General features: G+C 47.3%; 1 protein-coding gene across 8 annotated transcripts in view; it reads left to right on the top strand.

Moving 5' to 3' along the window:
• Nucleotides 1–2,477: 2,477 nt before the first annotated feature.
• The window catches only part of ZBTB40 (zinc finger and BTB domain containing 40), a 42,048-nt gene continuing 22,421 nt past the window's right edge, over nt 2,478–22,104 (top strand). For 5 of the 8 annotated variants that reach the window (XR_010385036.1, XR_010385037.1, XM_026109029.2 and 2 more), the window contains exons 1-5: nt 2,478–2,722; nt 10,177–10,965; nt 11,580–11,713; nt 18,644–18,839; nt 19,427–19,569. Coding sequence is in view for 6 of the 8 variants with exons in the window: in XM_026109029.2 (XP_025964814.2) it covers nt 2,653–2,722; nt 10,177–10,965; nt 11,580–11,713; nt 18,644–18,839; nt 19,427–19,569 (1,332 nt within the window). In the remaining 2 variants the exon portion in view is untranslated. Of the gene's footprint in view, nt 2,723–7,028; nt 7,219–10,176; nt 10,966–11,579; nt 11,714–18,643; nt 18,840–19,426; nt 19,570–22,104 lie in introns of all 8 variants that reach the window. The other 3 variants (XM_064497071.1, XM_026109027.2, XM_064497069.1) reach the window with 3 other exon arrangements.

Here is a 22,104-nt window from a genome sequence, read left to right as displayed (position 1 = left end):
TGGAAATACAAGTGACAATGCCTCAACTTGCTCCTCCTTGTACTGTCTGGAGATTCCCAAGCGTCCAGTGAGTGGTATCTCGGTATCTTGACCCTGGGTGCAGGCAGAGATCCCTCCAGAAGCTCTTCTATGTTACTTATTTCAGTCCCAGTATGAGCCACCTGCCTGCCAGTATGGCAGGCTAATCCTTTGCTCTTCTGCTTTACACCCTCCCATGACCCATTCTGCAACACTACTCTCTTGCTTGGTGTCTGGCCTCAGTAATGGTAGGTTTTTGCTGCATCTCTATGCTGGTTTGGTCACGTTATACAGACCAATATGCCCATCCTTTCATCAAGTGTGGTGGGGTTTTTTTGGTCATAGGAAACCTGGTGAAAAATCTTTCGGCTTCCACAATGACACAGGTCAGACAAACCTTCCCCAGAGCATTGTCAGAGCTGCGTGCAGGGGAATTCCTCCTTATACATAGATAAAGCCAGTACTGTTTAGGTGTGCAAGTTGGCATGATGCGACAATTTGATTAAGCAAGCAGAAAATTCCCACCCAACATAGCACATGGGAAACGGATCACTTCTTTGCTGACTATACAAATAGGGTATGATCAGTGAGTGGCTGTAATTTAGTGAGGCCAGGAGGGTCACACTCTGGTCTTTCACTGTTTAATATAACTCACTGCTCCCTCTCTTGTTGACAAAGAGATCTGAGGGCACTGCTTACCCAGGGCTTTGGTGGGTTCCCATTTCTTTCCTGAAAGGTTTGTTCTAATTCAAGCGAAAATTAGCTCAGGGCAGTCCCATAGCAGGTGAACTGAAGTATTGCAGCCTTCACTTCTGGCCTGCAAATCTAGGAGGCTCTGTGTGCTCAGTCTCCAGGCTGGGACTCACCCTGACACCTCGGTTATCCTGACCTTTGCTGCTATCTCCATCAAACTATTCTTTCCGAGTGTATGGACACTAGCTGCTTAATGGCAGAGGGCATGCATAACAGACATATAGAAAAGCTTTGCTGTGGTTGCCAGGGGCTCAAGGGTAAATGAACAATACTGCCTTCACACGGAGAAGCTTTGGAAAGGAGTCACCCCACAAAAGCAGCTCCCGTCGTACAGCATGAAGACCGCCTGTGCCACCGAGAGGCACTCTGAGGACAGCATACACCTGCCTGCCAGTGCATCATGCCAGTCTGCAAGCTCAGCAACCGCATATTTGAATGCCAGCCAGCTTCTCTCCCTCACTTAGTGGCTGCTCGGATTAGGCCCAGCCCCATAGCACAACGCTGACAGGTAACCCAGCCCTCCCCTTTCCCTTCCTGCTTACTAAGGCCATCTGGAAACTCTCAGAGACCGTTGAAACTAAATGTGCCCAGAGGCCCTCTTCGGGCTTCGAACTGGGTCAGATTACTGACAGAAAGACAGGGAACATAAACACACACCACGTTCTAGCCTAGCTCTTGAAGAGAAACAGAGTGCCCCGGGTATGCCAATGTAGAAATAAAATTGGGGTCCCATCCCCTCTGCCCGGAGAGCAGGTTGCAAGCCCGAGGGCTCCAGTAAGGACAATCTGTTCCCACAGCTTGTAAAAAGCACAGGTACCCCATATCCCACCCTATGCAGACTGCTATGAATGACTCCAAGGAACACCATGGCCTTTGGTATCTGGTGGCTCCCTGCCAGGCCTTTCCATGCAGCTCCTTTGCCCCTTGTGCTTCCTGAGGCCACCCAAACACCCCTGGTGTGATGTTGTCCGTGACCCCCTCCGGTCCATGCTCTGTGGGCCTGATCACCTGGATGGGGTCCCCAGTGCTGTGGATACGTGACCTTCACAAGCTCAGCTGCGGGCTGGCTTGCGAGGTGGCCCTCAGGGGGGACAGGTGAGGTGTGGAGGAGCACGGCGATGGCAGGATGGCCACTGGCAGGGAGCAGGCAGCCGCAGTCGCCAAACTCATGCCTGGCAGAAAGAGGATCTAGACCCACCGCCAGGACTTCATCCCCCTGTCCCCTTCCCCTTGCACAGGCGGTGCTCCAGAGCACGCCCGTAACACGGGTTATGCTTTGCCCACAACAGTCCAGTGTTCCCAGCTCAAAACTGGGTGATCCAGAAGCAGACTTTGCTACCACCCCTCGGGGCGGCTGCACACCTCAGGATCTGCCCTGCCCGGGCAGTCCCCAGTGAGGGGGCTCCCAGGGAGGCTGGTGCTGAGGCAGCTGACGGCTGGGAGAGGAGCCTGAAGAAGGCCTGACACGGGAGTGAGGGGCAAGGGCACCAGCACAGAAGTAAGTCTGGTGGTGGCGGGGCGCAGCAAGCCATGGCGCCGACGCCGGGGTGGCGAGGAGCAACATGGCGGGCGGGTCCCTCCGGCGCCCTCGGTGCGGGGCAAATGGTGGTGACCACGCGCGAGTCACGTGCGCTTGAGCGGCGGGAAGGAGGGGGAGAACTGCGCATGTCCAGCCTCCGCCGCGCTCCTCCACCCCCCCCACTCCCCCTCCGTCACGTGCCGCGGGAAGGGCCCGCTGCCGCTTCAAAATGGCGGCGCGCAGAGCGCGGCCCAGTGCTGCCGGGGCGGGGGGAGGAGGGGGGGGTGGCTGTTGTTGAAGCTTTATTGTTCCCGCTGCCGCCCCGCGCCGTGTCCGCCGCGCCGCGCCCAATAAAGGTAACCATGGCAACGGCTCCGCGAGGCCTTCGCGGCCCGGTGCCGGCGACGCGGGCTCCGCCGAGGCCGCTGCGAGGTGCGGGCCGGGCCGGGCCGGGCCCGGCCCGGGGGGTGGCGGGGCCCGTCGTGGCGCGGAGGGGGTGGCCGGGCTCGCTCGGCCCCTCCGCGGCGGGGCGCGGGGTCCCGGGCCCTGCCCCACTCAGGGGGAGAGGGCGGGGGGCTGGGAGCCAGGCCTGTCACGGACCCCCCCCCCCCCGGTTTTCCCAGAGCGTTTTGTGGGTCACCAAAAACCTGAAGAACCCCCTTCCCCGTCATTTGAACCATTACCCGTGCCCTTCCTGCTGAAGGGAGCAGGCTGGTTGCATGGCTACTGTGATAAAAATGGGCAGGGCATTTCAAAACATATACTAAAAAGCAAGAATGGTTCCACCAGAATTTCAGCAACCCGGTATCGGTGCCCTCTCAAACCTGTTTCTTGTTATATGCTTGTAGTGGCTCTTAGACCTACATGAGCACTGTGTTACCTTCTTGAGCAGAAGCTGTGGAGCTCCCTGAAAGGTTTTTAAGGGTAGGAATGAGAAGGAATTGTCTCGCTTTTCTATGCCTTTTGCTACAGAGGGCTCCTCTCCTTTGTGTTGGAGCTGTATGGCCACCCCTTGAGCCTACTCACTGAGATGGTCTGATGAAATACTAACCCATCAGAAGATGAATAAGCTTTTCCACTGTGTCAGTGAATCCAGCCTGATCCAGTTCCTTGCATGATCACCAATTTGACACAGGTGCTACAGAGGAGTGAGCATGGGTGTGGAGACTGGGAGGAAGGGGCCAGCAGGGCTGCCCCTTTCAGTAGCAGCCTGTTCTCACATCAGGTTAGATATATTGGGAAAATATGCTGTGGTGAGTCCTGGTCAATCAACCCCATTTCCTCTTTCCCCCTAGTGAGTACCTGCGCCAGGCTATAGGTAAGTCATGGGGGTGATTTCTTTTTCTCCAGTGGAAAGGAAGGCTGCCAAGCCTAATTTATTGGACCATGGATGGCATAAGGCAGCATAATGCTGCAGCCGTTTGGTTAAGGTGCACCAAGTGTCTTGTCTTTGAGGAGAATTGGGGTTTCAAACACAGTCCAAGGATGCTGTAGAAACAGCTGTTAAATCATTGACCAGAATCAAGGTCTTCTCCCAGATGACTGCCCTAGCCTCTGTGCTTCACTCATTCGTGCTTGTTTTATCACTCTTTTCAGTGTATTTTGAGTTAACTGCCAACACATACTGCTTAAGCAAGGGGTAGAAAATGCATGTTTTAGTCTAGACCATAACTTTGTGGTTATAGTATCTTCCAGGAGCTGCAGGAAGTGAGTTGGCTTCCTGGGTAAATGTTATTAGGCTTTTATGTTGCTACACCTCCTCTGATTGTGTTTTAGGGCAGCTGCGCTCCCTTCTTCTAAAGAATGGTTGTAGATCCGTTTGCCCTGAAGGAGTCTCAGGGCTGTGGAGACAGCTGCCTGAAGCCTTGAAACAGGAGGTGGAAAGGGTGGAATTTCAGATGCCTCCTGGCATGTTCTCTGGATAGATTCAGCTCATAGATTAAATCCTCCCAAGTGCTGTCTGTGGAGCCCCTGCACTTAACTTTGAATTTGGTCTCAGTCAGGCATGTGAAAGTTAGGGCTAGATGGAATAAAGGACTGAGATGCTTCAATTTCTGGAATAGTTTCCTTCCCAATTTCCTATCAGCTGTTCCAAGCCCTTCTGAGGGTTAGTCCTTTTGACTGCTCTCTTTTTTTTCATTTTCCTGTTTGGTTTGGTTTCTCTGTCAGCTCAGTATGTCTCCATGGCCAGCCCTGAGGAGGAAGCTGGCTTTTAAATGCTGTCCTGCCAGTAGGGCTGAGAGCTGCTTCTTTTGGTTCAGCATTTGAGAATCCTTTACCCTCTCCTGTTTCCTCCCACCATCTCTTCTTTTGCTGTGCAAGCAGTTTGTGAGAGCAGGATAGCCAGCCTCATTTCAATAGATCAGCAGAGAGGGATTTGCTTTGGAAGAGTATCATTGTGTGAACCTTGCTAACAAATCTCGGGGAATAATAGATCTCTGTTTTGGGCTGACTGTGCTTGAGCAGTGTCATTTTAAAGCTTTTTCTTTTGAGCTTCAAGAAACCTTGAAGATCAGGGCTTTTAACATGTGCATCATGCCTTGTCTGCCCTTGGTTTTAGGTAGGAGTATCTTCTCCTGCACTTTACTCACTGCAGACTGGATCACAGAAGCTTGTCAAAGCAGTGTTTTTGTTGTTGGGTTTTTTTGTTGTTGTTATTTTTAAATAGCCACTAACAAATTACAGCGTGGAATCTTGTTTTGATGTAAACCTACTTGAAAAGCAGGAGTTCAGAGGTCCGACTTTTATTTCCTGAGGATGTTATGGAAAGCAGCAAAACATAATTAGCACTTTCAGTGTTCTCGGGCACAGTGAGACATGGAGGAGCAGAGACTGGAGCAAACTTTGGGTTTGTGTTGGTCTTCCACTGTGTCATTTTATTCTCTGATCACGACTGCCCTGTTCCAAGAAGGGTAGGCAACAATCCTTGCTTTGAATGGTAATGGAAAACTTGCTGTTAAGAATTGGAGCATGCCAATTCCTTTTTTCAGTGTATTTATTTTCATTCAGAGCATCAGTGCAGACTGATAGCCAAAGTGTTGCCTGCTTTCTGTGAGGTATATTCTGCAGCCTTTAAAGACTGAGGAACATGGAATATAGTCAAAGTGTTGCTTGTTTTCCTCTGTTATCTGTCTGCGCTGATGCTTTGAAGTGAAATAAAATAGATTGAAAAACAAATTGGTGTACCCTCGCTCCTCAGACTGAATTTTACATTATCCTCCAACAGTGCTGCTTGCTCTGGCCCTTTGGAGCACCCTAGAAAAAGGTAATGACCCCTCAGCCTCTTTCAACTCTTCAAAGACTGAATTACTTTTCGTGGGAGAGGAAAGAAAATTGAATTGCAGTACATAATTTTCTGGCTTCCCAATAACCCTCTCCATAAGGTCATCATCTCAGTAATGAGAAAACAGGAAACTGGTAAACACCCGCAAAAGTATTTAGATTCTGCATTAAAGCTGTTGCTGTCCTTAACTCCCACATTGTCTCAGAGCTAAAAACAGAAGGTCTCCCATTGCTTGGAGATTGCTGTAACACCCAAGGGACTGCAGGGCCAGGGAATGCAAGGGAATGAGTCTCTACTGTCTGCTCCTCTGTATTTATTGATTTAGATGAGAGCCTTTTGAAAAGAGCCTTTGAGTAAGTGCAAAACGAGCAGTGATGGAGTGAGCTTGTCGCATGGCCATGGGAAACTTTCCCGGGCTGAGACCTGAGCTTGTTCCAATGACCAGTTCAGCTTTTAGTTGCCTTGAGCAGAAGGCAAAGAGGGGGGTGCAGAGGACAAGAGGCTTGATGGAAGTGTCCCCATGAGACCCTCCCAGTCAGCTATAACAAAAGTGATACTTATTTAGGACAGAGGAGTTGGATTCTTCCTCTTTGCTTATCTCTTTCCGTTCACTTTAGTTTTCCTGCCTGCTTTGTTTTAGCTTTTTCGTGCTTGCATACGGAGTGATTTCTCCTTGCACTTTTGCACTGGGGGCTGTAGATTGCTCTTAGGCTTTACTATCTGGCTGCGCATTGCATTTATCACTGGTACTGCACCACGCTGGGAGCAGTGTTTGGGAGCAAGGTGCTGTCAGCAGAGGGAGCACAAGACTGTGGGTTTGGGCATTTAAAAAGCCACGTTATGGTGTTGCTTAGGTTCTTGGCAATGCAGCAGTAATTTTTTTTTTTTTTTTTTTTTTTTTTGGGGAAAGCTAAGAAGAGCCTGCTCCCTGTACATCCTCAGGAAGAATTTCTGGCATGAAATGCACTTTCAGGTTGTTCACTGGGATCCTACTAATCAATGCAGGAAAGTGGGTTTGGGGATTATTTTATTAATGTCAGCAGGTGTGTTGGTCAGCAGCTTGTAATAGCCCTTAATTATGGCAGTGAATGGCACATGAGATCCTTTTGCTAATGCTGTAGTGGCATTAACATTCTTCCTGTGCTTGATGATAACAGCTTTCTAATGGTGTGAGAGTACTGGGGCAACCTTGTAACTACAAGGGAGGCATGGTCTAATCTACTGCATCTTTGGAACATCTATCTCTGCAGTATCTAATTGCTAAAGTGCTCAGTCCTAAATTTCAATTATCTTTTGATGAACCTAGTGACGTGGAAGGCTTTGAATTTGTTGAATGTGGATCAAAGTCATTATACGAATAATGAATAGAAATAATTTAATTTGGAAACTTCTTTTCAGTCATGTAGGTAGTATTGGGGTGTTCTTATTTCTTCCTTTCCACTTTTTTCCCCACAGAAGGAAGAAATAACTGGAACTGGATTATGGAGGGTGACGTTTGCTGCAGGCTTGTCTTGGTCTGCCTGTACTTGGGTTAATCTTTGCTGGAGTGGGAGTTCTCAGAGCAGGCCCAGATGGTAACTGCTGCTTTAGAGTGACAGGAGGATGCTCATCAGTTTATGGTTCAGTGGAGCCTTATGAATTTTAGGTGTGTTTTTTTTTTTTTTTTTGAAAAGTTTGCTCAAATTGATCAACTTTGTGGTCTCACTGAAAGTTGGTGGAACCTAAACTCCTAAACCACACTGGCATCTTCCCTCTAAGCCAGCAAGCTGGCAGGACCAGATGTCAGAGACCCCAGAAGCAACCCACCTAAATCATGTTTTACTGTAAGATTGAAATTCCTAAGCAAACAAAAAAACCCATAGTCCTATCCTTGAGCCTGGCTCCGAAGAGGATGCGGCATTAAAAAAATGTCTGTTCTCTTTGGCAGCACTGGATGTTTGAGACCATGTAATTAAAGAAATATATTTCCTCAAATATATCTGATCTAATTGCTCAGAACACATATGCCAGCGCTCCAAATTGGTGTAATAAAGAAAGGGAGGTACTGCAAGGCTGCTTAGAGCTCGACTGTTTGGGGCTCTGGTGGGCAAATATATCTTCTGTACTCTTGCCAGGAATAGTGAGCAGAAGGCACTGCTGCTTTCAGCATGTCTCTATGGAAGAGACTGGTTTTATGGATAAGGCAATCCATGGCAAAGTGAGCAGACTTCTCCTCTTCCCAGGCATAGATGTTTCCTGCTTGTCCTTTCATAAGAGCCACAGCTATTATTACTTAACTAACAGACCCAATTTCATTCCAGATACTGAAAGTTCTTCAGCTCCAGGGAAGGAGTGGGTGGACTAACGCTGCTATTACATTAAGCCTGGCAAAAGAAATGGCTTTCTTCTCCCACGTACAGCACAACTCTGCTGATGTCAGCTTAATTATTCCTGATTTACAACAATGTGGGAGGACAGTGGAGTGTGGGTGTGTTTAATAGGCTTGAAGCACAGGTGGCCGGTCCTGCGCATGGGTGAGAGGAGGTGGATTTGAGACTTGGAAAGCAGCAGAGGTGAGCCACAGCCAATCAGCTTACTTAGTGATGTGCCTGGAGACCTGAAGTGTGCTCTGACTCCTGGGAAACAGGAGGATGAGATATCAGTAATTGCTCAGGTTTCCCTACCTTCAGGGAAAGGTCTACCCAGCCCTGCACATTCCCTCAGAGGTATTCAGATGGAGAGTGTGACCACCTCTGCTTAGAGGTGGTATAAAGATGGTTAATGACTTTATTCTGGTTTCCTGATGATTGAAAAGCAAGGTGTGTAGTAAGCCACCAACCAGTTGCTCAGCTGTCTGCAGCTTTGTATGAAACGATGGCTCCTGGCTCCTTCTGCCTTACTGCAGATGTGGTAGCTGCTGCTGTGCTGAAGCTTGTCCACAGGCAGCAGATCCTGCCTTCTGCGAAGTCTGAACTCCACAGGGGCTGGTGCCTTGCTGGAGCAAAGCACCAGCTCACCCAGCATCTGCTTCCCCACCTGCAGGAATCTGCTGTGAGTTGGGATTTTCTCCTTGTTATAATCCTGCCTGTCTGCAAAGCAGTACTTTGAAGTGGTGTGTGAGCATCAGCTCATTGAACCTCATGCCCTGATGTTAGGCAATATGACTGCCGTTTCCTATGGGAGAGGAGGAAGCTAGGTGCAGAGATGTTAAGCACTTGAAGGTCATGTATGTCATGTCCATCCTCGAGCTCTTCCTTTAGCGCTCATGCTGATTTGTTGCAGCAGCACCAGTGTTAGGAGTCCTAGTGTGTAGATGAGGCAGTAACATCTTTATCTTGTCTAGCTTAGATACAAAGCCTAGATATCCTGCTGATAAAAATTCTGTTGGTAGATGCCCTATTAGTGTTCTCTCTGCTGCAACAGGAAGAAAAAAGCTAGAGAGGATCTCAGAGATGGGATTAGGACTGCTGCTTCTCACTCCTGTGTATTGTCTGCTCTCCCTTGTTCCCATGAATGCTCTAAAATCAGGCTTAAAGGTCCTTAAGGAAGGGCAGAGCTTGCAAACTGATGTAGCACTTGCTCATCATAGCCATCGCAACAGAAAGTAGCAGCTTGGGCCCAGTGATTGCTCAGTAGGCTGGGGAGTTGCTCCTCTGCTAAGCTTGGAGGCGCAGGGTAATTTTGTTGGCTTTCCGAGCTCTTTCTCCAAATGTCGTATTGTTTTTCAGAAGCCTGGGAGTGATTGGGGGTCCTTACAGGGCACAGCAAGGAAGATGAGAATAACATCTGTTGTGGGTGCTTCCTGACATGTCAAAAATGTGGCTTCTGGGTGACTCAGCCAGTGCTGTCTCTGTCCAATAATTAATCATCGTGCAGCAGCCGAAGTTGAATGTCTGTCATTACAATCTTCCTTGCCTGCTGGTCCTCCTAGGATTTACAGCTTGGGGAAAATATCTGGATCTTACCATGTTGCTTGTAAATCAGTGAATTAGGACTGTGGTGCGCTCAGAAAGGAAGTGCTGAAGACCCCGGAGTTTTTTGCAGCTCTGGTGTCCCCACTGATCTTTAGCTGTGCTGTGGGGAGAAGCTTAACTGGTCCCAAACCATTGAGTGCTTTATAGGTCAAAACCAGCACCTCAAATTCTTTTCTGCATTTGATAGTCTGAACAGATTCTCCTGCACTGGGTGTCCCATCTGCCCTTTTAGAAACTTAGCTGCTGAATTCAGCATTAGCTCCACTTTCTGGATACAAACGAAAGCCTGGCATTATGGTACCTGATCTGAAGAGTATTCGTACCTCTTTGAGCCCAATGTTAGGAGTCATGTCAGGGAGTCTCTTCTTTCCTTTTCACAATTCCTGGGACTTAGTATTCCTTCCCAGGCTTTTTCTCAAATATTTCTGTTTGGACAGTATTTGGACTTTTCAGCTCCGGTGGGATAAATTGCTGAATTTTGAGAATGTGACTTCAGAGTGGGGCTCATTCTTGCTATAACCACCTAATTGCAGCATAGTAAATTTGTAGAAGGTGTAAACTGGAAAGTAATGTTAGCTTACTGTTTATTTCCATCTTTCTACTTGCTGAGCAATGTGGTGGCTAATGGGATTCTTTGTTTTTCCTTCTAGCTGGTTCTTGTGAAAACAGTGTGGACCCCGGAGCAAGAAGAGGCCAACAGACTGTAGGAGCCATGGAGCTTCCCAGTTACAGCAAGCAGTTGCTGCAGCAGCTGTACGCTCTCTGCAAAGAGCAGCAGTTTTGCGATTGCACCATCTTCATTGGGACCGTGCATTTTAGAGCGCACAAGGTTGTTCTGGCTGCTGCCAGTCTGCTTTTTAAATCCTTGTTGGATAGCACAGACACTATCTCCATAGATGCTTCTGTGGTGACCCCGGAGGAGTTTGCGCTCTTGCTGGAGATGATGTACACTGGTAAACTCCCATTGGGGAAACACAACTTCACCAAAGTCATCTCTGTGGCAGATAGTCTGCAGATGTTTGATGTGGCTGTTAGTTGCAAAAACCTCCTCAGAGACCTCATCAGTTGTTCAGCTCAGGATCAGGTAGTGAGAGATGTCTCCAGCCAGGCAGCAGACCCATCTGCAAACAATGTTGAAGCTAATAATCCTCCCCAATCTGAGAAACCTCCTTCTGAAGTAAAAACAGATACCCTGCTCCCTCAGAAAGCTTCCTCTTCTCCTGGCCCCACAGAAGCAGAAATGGAAGCAGATGTTTCTGGCCAGGAACTCACTGTGAATCACACTTTGGTTCATCAGGATGTAATGCCAAGTGACTCCAAATCCTTCAGGGAAGAGTCAAGCTCTCATTCAGATCACCATTCCCATGCAGAGCGGGATGGCTGTGTGGAAGAGGAGGTTGCTGAGCCCCTGGAGAAGAGAGGAAGAATTGGTGATTTAGGTGAGGGATTAAAGGTCTGGACACAGCATTGCCACATAGCAATTCGCAGCTGCGTTGACTCATTTTCCTGTTTTAGGGGCTCTTTTTATGTGTATTTTTTATTTTTAGTCTGTCCTGGTTGTGAGCAGCACTGACATCTCCTTTTCTGTAAGGGCTTCCTTCCCTTGGCACTGTGCAGTACCTGTACCCTCCTTTGGCCTTTGTGGTTGTTTCACTCATACCATTTTACCATACTTTTCTCATCTGTGGATGTGCTTGCATCTGATGTACTGTGGAGTCTGCATTCAGTGCAGAACATGAGGATAAGACTATCTGTATAGCAATAAGTGAACAGAGATGCCTACTAGTGCTACCTTATCCTTTAAACTCCTGTTCAGCATGGGAGGAGAACAGAGGCTGTATTGGGTTTAAAATAAATGTTCCATATATAACTAGTGTTAAAGAAACTGTTGGTTTTCCCTCCAAGCTGCATGGTATCTTTAGAAGGGATTTATGAGTCACAGTTTAGCTATTATAGCCAATATGCTGGTTACAAACTGATGCCTTTCAATCACATGATGCTTTCTGCAAATCCCTTCAATTAGCAGATAACTCATCTTGTTTCTCTCGCACAGCAGCAGAGAGCAAAAGCTGTAAACTGGATTTCTTTCTTCAGTACGAAAGTGTTTTCTCTGAGGCCCTTTCTGATGTCCAAACTGTGCTGAAAAGACTAGAAGAGTACCGAGAAATTGATGCCCCTCAAAGGGAGGTAGGTGTGTTTACTGGATAAATGATGCACCTTTTTTTGGTCCACCCTGCTGAGGGCTAGAATAGTTTGGGCCCTGTTTAGAAAATCTTTTTGGGGAAACAGGCGCTCTGGTGCTGTGTTGTTTGAAGGGCAGCATGTGCTCCCCTGAACAGCACCCCTGAGAGAAACATCTGTAAGAGCAAGCTGCTTGCGCATGTAGGTAAAGAAATACATGCATGTGCGCTGCCCTGGAGACATCTTCATTGTGTCCTAGGGGAGCTTCAGCATTGCTTTCTCTCCTCTTGTTTATGGCAAATACGTTAGGAGCTGTATCAATTTATAAGTGACTGACACATGAGATCCCAAAATAGACTTCCTGAGCCCTCAGCAAAGGCTTGCCGTGGAGCATCTGCTGTTCTGCATAACGCAGGCCTCTCCTAAGGAGCGTTGGAAGGGGTTGCAGGTGCATGGTGTGCTCGCCTGTCATCCCATGGCGCTTCTCGTGGCAACATGCCACTTTAAAAGCAGTCATCGCTGACGAATGCTGCTCAAGTTAATGTTGAAGGATATTCGAGACGGGTGCTTGGTTGTTACTGCAGGATATTCTGGTCTTTGAACAATAATAGCCAGATGCCAGTCGTTGTGCCAGCTCAAAGCCACCAAAAAACCAGAGTTACTTCCACAGCAGCACTACTGTCATTAGTGGACTTGCATAACAACTGTGCAGTAACATGAGGAGCCCGAAAATGATTGTAGCAGTTTGCAGGCAGATGCTCACACTGGCAGCCCTCTGCTTCTTGAACACAGTATCTGGGGAAAGAGCTGTGGCCATTATATGAGTGAATATGGTACCATGATGCAAACATGCACTTATTTATTTAATATATATATATATTTATTTTAACTCACGCAGGCTTTGTTTCTGATGGAGCTGCTCTTAGGCCAGACTGTCCAGTTGCACGAATTGCCCCATTTACCTTCTCTGCATGTACGAAAACAAAAGTGTGACTATTTTGTTACTAACCCTTCAGCAGCTCCACAGTTAGCTGACCTTTCAAGCCCTAGAAATCCTGTTTCTTGGAACGCTGGGCTGAAATGATCTCTGTATCTCAAAAGCTTGTTGGATGGAAAGCTGTGTGGATTTGTCAGCTGGGCACTACAGTACCAGTTTGACTGTGCAGTGTGGGATGTTTTGGTCATGACAGCTTTTGGCTTTTGAAAACCCAAGCCAACATCTTTATTAGGAAAAAATATATTACAGTGACAGCAGGGAGGAGAATTCCCTTAAGTTGGGAAATGCAAATTTCTTTTCTGATGAACCTTTGAACGTTTGTGCGAGAGGAGTCCTTGTTCCCTTAACTACTGTGACCTTCACAAGACTTGTTTGATGGTGCTGAACTTAAAATCCCTGGGGCTCTACGGGGGAGAAGTAGGTCCTAATTCGTGTTTGCAATAGAAAGCCCAAGCCTGGCTGGGCTGACAGGCACCTCTGAGTGTTTTTTTCCTCAGAATCCCCATTTACCTTACAGAAGGATTAGATTTTCATTTGCTCTCTCATCTTTCTAATTAAAAAATAAGTCAGTTTTAAGGTTTTACCTATTCTGCACCTTGGCAGTTGGTCCTGTGACTGGAACAGAGCCTAACGGAGGGTGTTGTGTTTGTGTGATGTGTGTGGACACCACGCCAGGAGGGATCTGGCAGCTCTACCACACCATGCTGTATACATAACCCGTGTGGGCACGCTCTCCTCGCTTGCTTATGTTGCCTCCCACTGTTGTAGGACAGAACGACATGTTCAAAATGACAGGCTGTATGTACCAGGGAGATGCACTGGCTTCCTTCTGCTGTGGCTTAATAGCTCCATTTTCTTTAATTCTGTAGTAACAGTTATGTTTCTTGTTTCTTCAACACCACCAAAGCACTGATCCTGCAGATGAGGTCCGTGGGCCATGCCCTGCCCTTCTGGCACCCGAATGAGTTGCAGTGGCAGGATCCAAATGGGAAGTTTTAGAGCTCAAAGATAGTTTGGGTATCTGACCGCGGAATGGCACCTGGACAATTTTTCTGTAGCTATAAATAAGTGCTGAATAAATGAGAAATGGATTTTCTTTAAGCCTTCCTGAAAAATCACTTCTCAGCTGCGACAAGCATGAAAAGTGTCAGCCCCAAAGGTAATGGGGAGAGGAGGGGGGACTGCAGCCTATTGTAAGTAAGGGCTTAGATGAAAACTCTCAGCTCAGCCAGATCTATCACTTTTCGAGCTCCCCGCTGGGATAAGCAGGGTCTGTAGGCACCAACACCAAATCCAGGCTCCGTTTCCAGCAGAGGGAGTAGCTTTTTCCCACAGAGGCCTGGAGTTTTCGTTGGGGAAACAGTGGTGCATTTTAGAGTCACGCTTAAAGTGCAAGTTCAGCTCGAAAGCCCTCAGCTCGAGATCTGTAATTAAGGCTGAGATGTTATCAGTGGAAGGAGTCAATGAATTCCTCCCCCTTCCCCTTTTTTTTCCTCCTGTTGTATTATTTTACCAGTCATTTGCTTGAAGTCTCTCAGCTGCCTAAGGGCTAGTAAAAGCCAGTTTTGAAGCCAGTGAGATGGCAGTAATGAAGCCACATGATGAGCGGAGCTGCTTTTGTTTCGGAGTAAGTAGCTTGGCTGGTAGCGCTTGCCTTGTGGCTGAGGAGAGAGTTCCCATCCCTCGCGCACATCCTCCTCCTGCTCACGAGGCTTTGGTGGGTAGATTTTCTCTCCAGGCAAGCAGTACTGTATTTTTGACAACAAAGCCTGGGCAAGGCACGGGACCACGGCTTGTGGGTGTTTGGGGGATTTTGCAAGGCTGCCTGTTAAAGCAGAGGCTGTTCTGGCTTTTGGCCTCCTTGGATTTCAGCAGGAGTTTGCCTTGGACGTAACCCTCCTCTATTCCTGTTTCTTGGCTCATTAGCTTTTTGTGACTTTTCCCATCTGTGAATGGGTGCCTTGTTCCTTAGCGTGGGCACGTGGCCTTGCCGAGGAAGGGCTTGTGCTATGCTCCTGTTTTCTCCCCTCGGGCAGCGCTTCCCTATTTCCTGGTACATCCAGCTGAGATTTGTTAGGTCACGGATTTTTCCCCCGAGAAAATTCACAGTCCAGGGCTGGCTTTTCTGAGAACCCTTACTTTTCTCTAGGTTTGCTCCTGCTTTCTGTTCCCTGGGCTGAAAAATGCAGACGTACCCTTGATCAGTTGGTTTTCTATTTAGAGAGAGGTGATTTTTGGAGAGGGGGGGCTGGTTTTTGTTTAGAATCTTTCTGTGCCTCTCGCATAAACTATTTCTATCTAATTTGGTTCTGGCCTGGATGAAACCTACTTGGAAATGAGAACGAGCCTGAAATTGCAGTAATTTGGAGAAGCATAGAAGAGCTTTGCCGGTGTCAAGTCTTATCTTCCTATGCTCTCTTAAGAGAAACTCAATTCAAATTATTGCACAGCTCATTTGTTCCCTCTACTGCTGGGTTCCGATGAAGTGGGGGAGTGTTGATTCTCCTCTGTAAAATAGATGTCACTGTGCTTGTGGATCATTTCCATTGTATACAGGCCTGTCCAATTATTGTCATCCTTTGTTTGCAGCTGCAGGAATTTCGGGATGCAGCATAAGAATTGAGCCTCCTGTATCTTCTGCATCCTGATTAGGAGTGATGGCTTGCAGGTTTGCTCTCTTTTGTTGTGGCAAAGCTTGAGAGCTTTTCTTCCCCTGTTCTAGTGTACTTGCGTGGAAGTTTTGATTGGGCTTTTTGTTCTTGCTGTGCAGAGCAGACTCAGGGGTTTGCCACGTTGCCTTCCTGGTACTGGAGGCTCCTATCACTCATGTACAAATGCAAGTTTGAAAAATGAAAAGGGCTTCAGGTGTCTGGAAAATGGGAGCATAGTTTTTTCTGTGATTACTGTGTGCACAGTGATGCTTTATTAACTTCGTGGTTTGGTTACAGCCTAGCAGTTTTTCTGTTGAACCAGTCCCTGTGCTGTCTGGGCCATGTGAGTAGTGCCTCTGCCTGTGCTGGGATGCAAGGCTGTGATGGCTCTTCTACGTTTGCTTCATCTTGTGCACTTCAAAAGTTACTCAAAGAAAAAAAATCCATTCACAGCAAACCAATCATTATGTCTCTGAAATTTTCCCGATGGAGTCCTCCCCTTTACAAACCGCAGGCCTCGTGTTAGGAGACTGCAGCTCACAGAATGGCATGTGCAGCTTTCCTCTGAGAGCATGTAAATAAGGCTGAATTATTGAAACAGAATTTACCTTGTTCGAGGGTGATTTTTCTTTTTTTTTTGTTAACAGAACATGCCTTGGCTTGCAAGAGTGAGGGAGGGGATCTAGCTTCTGCTTTGACCCTAAATCTTGTGGCTTTCCAGCCTGTACTTTGAAGATCTCTCCCACCATCCTTTAGGAGTTTGCATGAGCTCTGAAGTTGCTCTTTAAGGGAGATCACTCAACAGTAGTTATAAAAGTGGCTTTTTGCTGAGATTTGCTTCTGAGCCAGCAGCTCTCGGACTTAAACCTGCTCCCACTGTGCGACAATGTCTCATCAGTGAGACGTGAAGTGCCCCCAGATAACTGTGCTCATCCGCATACAGGGCAGATGCAGTGGCTGTTTAGACTAGCAACCGCACAGACCCAGCTCTTCCCTCCCCTCTCTCCCCTCGTCTCTGGAGAAGCTTGTAAATGAATGTGAGATTCAGATCCATGGGAATTCGGTGGCTCGGTGCAACACGGTGGGATAATGCAAGTCATCTCTGAAGAGTGCAAGTTGCAGGATCATATTCTGGTTGCAGGTTGACCTTGCATGAAAAATGCGTGTGACATTTGATCACGGCACTTGGTCTAAATTTGAAGAACTGCATTAACAGCGACACATGCTGCTCCAGTAATGCTTTCAGGAGAGTTTTTACAAACACTGGCATTTCTTGCAGAAATTCCTGTTGAGAGCGTGCCTCAAGGCTGCAGTGGAAATAGGGACGTTTGAGATGGACTGGTGCTGAGAGGGCTTTCTTATGGGTGTGATCATTGTGATACTGAGCGTGTTTGTGAGTTGTTAGGAGCATCACAGACACCAGAACTGACACCCTCAGTCAGGGCTAGATTTCCACTTGTGTGGATTTGTCCATGAAGGATTTTGCAAGTGTCCCAGCCAGCAAAAGCCAAATGGATCAGGCTGTAATGCTTGGGTGATGTAGGCCTTATCTCTTCAAGCCTTTTGCATTGAGAAGGATTCACAACCTTAATTCCAACTGAAAGGACGCTGAGATTCCAGCTAATGCCAGTCTTTCTCCCGGTCTTCCAGGATCTTGGGGAATTGTCAGTGCTTCAAAGCAACTCTCAAATGCACTATGCGCTCTTTCAAAACAATGCTAAAAGGCTGCTTTTCCCATTGAGCAATGTTTCTGAGGAAAGGTCTTCCAGAAAGACTATAAATAGCAGAGCCTTTCAGCTTCTGAAGACTCATTTCCATTAACCAAAAGCATGCACTGAGGAAGGGCTGTTATCTGGAGTTCTGGGTAGCAATGCTGTTTTATTTTAATTAAAAAAAAAATGCAAAAGTGTAAGTTGTTTCATCCATATTGGGGGGGAGGAACCCCTATATTTGTTTGGCAAGGTGCAGAACACCTTTGAGAAGTTGAGAGTCAAAGCATTTTGCCTTTTACAGGATCAATCCCATCCAGAAGGGGCCAGGCATGCAAACCTTGAACAAACATGGTCTGGTTATCAAGTCTCATTACAAACTGATGTTTGCATAAAAAAAAAAACCCTGAAAGTTTGTTCTTTGGCACGTCTGCTGCATCTCTTTTAGTCCTTTATAACAGAGACCTTCATGTCCATGTCTCTGTTCAGCAGGAAAAATGCCATTAGCAGGTAAAAGCTGGGACTCTTGCAGCTCTCCCTCTGTGGATACCCTTTGCAATAGCTCATTGCGCTGTCACGCAGCCCTAATATATGAGTGTTTACACCAGCTAGGAAGAGCAAGTCCACCATCCCCCTGGTGCGGCCTCAAGCAGTTACATTCAGCCTTTTTATCATAGAAATAAAAATGACAATGACAGCAGAAAATGGCCGTTCTCTCTGGAGCTGGGCTAAGCTCTCTACTTCAAAGGTACTGTTATAGCATCCCTGGAGTTTCTAATAAAGGACGCCTGCTCTGAAAGGCTGGCTTCTCTCCTTGAGAGCTAGGGAGCATGTGTCTTAAGGGGCAGTATTTACAGCATTAAAGGGCTCCAGGGAAATGGGAGTAAGAGTTCCAGCTTATTTCTTTTCCTTTTATTTCCTGAGCTGTGCAGGCATGTTTACCTCTGGTTGCCATTTTGGGTCACAGGAGTGGATTTTAGAGCTCTGGGCTTGATTGCCAGGCGTGCCAAGAATGCATGACACCCGGCATTTGTGTACATCATCTCCAAAGCTTGAGCCAAAAGCTTTTGCTGGGAGTCATGACCCTATTGTGACTTAAGGACAGAGTTTCCTAGATGGCACCTACTTAAAATGCTCCACTTCCTATGCATGTGATCTCCTTTTTTTGGCAGTATAATCTAATATTCCTTGCCCTAGCTTTGGACTTCCAAAATAGCAGTGTTTTAAACATGTTTTATTAGGTCCCTTAAAATTATTGGTGTTTGGCTCTTAAAGAAGGTCCTGTCTGAAGAGATCTGTTTGATGCTGGAATAGGGCCATTCACCAGCTGCAGTTTCTCCGACTCACTGTAAAGATAAAAGCTGGCAGATGGGACTCGCTACCCTCTTTCCTGGGATGGATGGCTGCAAACTGGAGAATTTCCTGTGGCTGAGTTCAATGCAAGGTGCCTTGTCTGCCAGCGAGCTCAGTTTCCACACCCCCTGCCCCTGAACTGAAAACCTGAGATCCTGCTTTTTGTGTAAATCTGTACAGTTGACTTTGTTATTAAACTTCCCTGCATTTACCTGTTCTCCTGCAGGCACTGGTGGCCTGTTTGGAAGAGATGGAAGAAGAGTCTGTTTTCAAGAAACTGCTAGGCAAAGTGAAGGACGAGCAGAGCCTGGATGCTCAAACCCTTGTGTCTTTCTTGAAGCTGTTTCAAGACACGAATCCCAGGCTAAAAGCAGTGCTCTTGGAGAGGGACCTGGATGGTGGAGAAGCCCCGCAGCAAACAGGTAGAGAAGTGGGTACAGCCTCTGGCAAAGTGGGTGTGTAAATGTGTAGGCGAAGCAGATCTTCCAAAAGCTGTTCTCGTCCCACTGGCAAGCTGCAGTGCTTCAGCGTTTTGTTCAGGTCCCGTATCCTGGTGATATGTAGTAGGTTTATTTTGTGCTTGCCAAGATCCTGGAGCATTTCCATCCCACAGCACTGGGGTTGCGGGAAGCACAGGGCTCCCTGGAGCATTCTCTAGCCATCGCCACTGGATCGATGGCTGTGCAGCCCGCGTGGGTCAGAGCACAGCTGTGCCTCAGGATTGAAAGCTCCTTTCTTGCTCGAGTCTGACACAAAGCAGTGGCCTTGCAAACCTGATGTTAACCTCCAGCTTGCTTTATGGCTTTGTGCTCTGTTAGATAAATGAGATGTTTTCCTTTCATAGAGTTTAAAGAGAATAGTAAAGTGGTTTCCCTGTGCTGCTTGTGCTTGGGATGAGCTTTGCTATTCACTTAGATCTTTCACAAAGTCTCACTCACTTCAGGAGCCTGTCAGTTCCTTCAAACTGACTTGTTTCTTCTTGTGTTTCTGAATCTTTTTTCCCCCCCAGAGAGCACAGAAGAGGGAAAGACCCTGGCTGCTCTTTTACTGGATTGCAGGGAAGAGCTTATCCAGAGCGTGACACAGCTGAGCCCCATCGTAGAGTTCCTGGAAACAGCAGAAGAGGGATTCCTGACTGCCTCGGAGAAGCGGGTAACAAATCTGAAATAAGGAAAGCTCTGCGTGTGTGAGGGGTCTGTGTGTCTGCAAGGCACATTCTCACCGCATGGTTTGCCAAGCGATGTGCTAGCCTCGCTTGGCAATTGCCTTCTGCCCTTTGCACAGCTCGGACTGCACGTGTTAGTTGTCTCAGGTCCTTCTCTGTTGGACTGTGGGAATATTGAAAGCTGAACTGCAAAGGTAACCTCGAGATCAGGATGAGCGCTGCCTAGCATTGTGCCAAATGCTCCTGCTAGTGAGCCTGGGGCAGAGGAGACACCTAGCATTCCTTGTAGAATCTGAAAACTGTATTTTTGAGAGTGTGGAGAAGGCGTGGGGCTCTGCGGTAGAGCTTGGTTTCCACAGAACCGTTAAAACCTCTGTGCTGCCTGCCTGCCTGTTAGATAGTATGCACTCAGTCATCATCTTACCTTTCAGCTAACTCTCCCAGGATTTCTTTTCTTTAACTCTGGGCACACAGTTGTCTGTAAGCATACCACATCCACTGACTGACTTTTTTTTTTTTTGATGTGTTGAATGCAGCACTTGGCAGCAGGAACTAATGCCTTCCTATAAGCAATTGTGTTATGTATGCTGATTTTTTTCAGAAGGCATAGAGGACAAAATGTTGTGTATCAACTGTTTTCTTTTGTGTTCTGGAGGAGCTGCCTATGCTGCTGATACTTGCAAGGTGCCCTGGCACGCTGCTTTTGGTACACAGCTTGCAGACCTTCTGTCTTAGTTTGTCACATCACTCCCCCCCCAACCCCAGCACAAGATTATAGCAAGTGGAAAGTACTGTTGTGCTTAGTAGCATGAATGATGTCTGCTTTCTGTCTGAGTGAGTGTGACTGGAGGCTGCGATAGGAGGGCTGAAAACCTCTGCCCTTCTTATGGCCCTCCTGCAATGACAAAACTTCCAACGTGGAGCAGCTCCGAGTCTGAACACAGCTCTTTGTAGGACTAGAGAAGGTGCCACCAGCAGAAGCATCCAGTTTGTCCTTAGGGGCTGAAGGTGTGACTAGTGTTCGATAAATTTTTCCCCCCCGAAAGAAGAGTGACTGAGCCTGGAATGGGAATGTGAGAGGAAAGAGAAGTGTGAATGCAGCAAAGGATTTTCAGCATCTGCTGGGTATATTGTGGCCATCAGCACAGATCCATTAGGGGGGTGCCTGGAGCTGAGCTCTTAGCCATGAAAATTGCATCAGCAGTGGAAAGATTAAAATTTTGCATATATGCTTGTTTATGTCACCGTATGGCCTTTGCTTTTAAAAGCTGAACACTTTCCCTGAACTGTCTTTTTTGTCTTTGTGAAATTAGATACTTAAAATACAGGCCTTTTCTGTCTCCCTTTCTTTTGAAAAAAGGAAAAAAAAAAAAAACAAACAAAACCCTTCTGCCATCATAATTCTGCCTCTTGGGCATAGGATCCAGCCTTTAATTACATGATCATACACTGCTGTGTTCATGGGACTCCTGCCTTGTTTGGTAAAGGGGTAGTTTTCAGTATTTCTTTTTATCCTTGTCAGTCAGCGTACGCTGCTGAACTGCGGTTGCTGCAGAGCCTCCGAACCCTGCTCTGAATACAAAATCCTTCTGCTCTCTATGGATTCCCCTCGTGCTCTTGTCTTAGCACACAGGTACTGGACAAATGAATGAATGTATCTTGGGAACGCTCAGATGAGGCTGGGTGCATAGCTCTTCCACTGCTGTGCACAGGGAGGTGACGCACAGGAAATTAAGGCTGAAATTGCCAACTGTAGACTGACCTTGAGCTTCTTTTTTTAAGGTTTGGCATGTTTCCCTCCCTGATAAGTGGAAAAGTGCTTAATTATTTCAAAGGAGTTAAGTTGATTGAAATGGTGGGCCTGTGGCATATGTGCCGTTGAGATCTCAGTGTCTCAGATGGAGTGCTGGGAAAAGGTACATGGAATTAGCAGCCACCTCTGAAGGTTTCATCTTACCTCATTCATCCAGCATAGCACAAGAATGCTGGGCCAGCAGAGATACCATCTAGTTCTCCAAGGTTTCACAAATATGAGACTCCTTTTTCTTGTATTTACAGCCTCATTAGCTACATATTTATTCAGCAAGAGAAGCGTGAGTCTTGCCTAGAAAAAAGGCTGTTACATGCAACTAGAATCTTTCCTGTGCCTGGTCCAAGCTGTGCACGGAGCAAATCTGTTTTTCTGTGGGTGAAAAACAGCATGCGGTGTGTTGTGAAGCCCCTTTGTAAATCTGTGGCTTTGTGGGGAACTCTAATACCTGGAATTTGTACATTTTGAATGCTCAGCTTTGAGGCTTTACTAGGGTTTTTTTTTAATGTAGGGAGATAATGTAGAGAACTTGGAGGGTGGCTTGGATGCAAGTTCTTACTCAAGGGGGAGGAGGGGGAATCTTGCATAAAATAGAAGCGCATTTAACCCCTCATGCAGGGTGACCCATGACTTAGGCCATTGGCAGAGTTTGGAGCTACCCGTCCATGGTATGTCCCTGGACCCGGAGCTGACAGAGTAGCTGATAACAACT

The sequence above is a fragment of the Dromaius novaehollandiae genome, chromosome 24 (assembly GCF_036370855.1).
Source record: "Dromaius novaehollandiae isolate bDroNov1 chromosome 24, bDroNov1.hap1, whole genome shotgun sequence".
NCBI classification, from domain to species: domain Eukaryota; kingdom Metazoa; phylum Chordata; class Aves; order Casuariiformes; family Dromaiidae; genus Dromaius; species Dromaius novaehollandiae.
The sequence above is the reverse complement of the archived record's forward strand: the minus strand, read 5'-3'. Positions and strand labels throughout refer to the sequence as shown.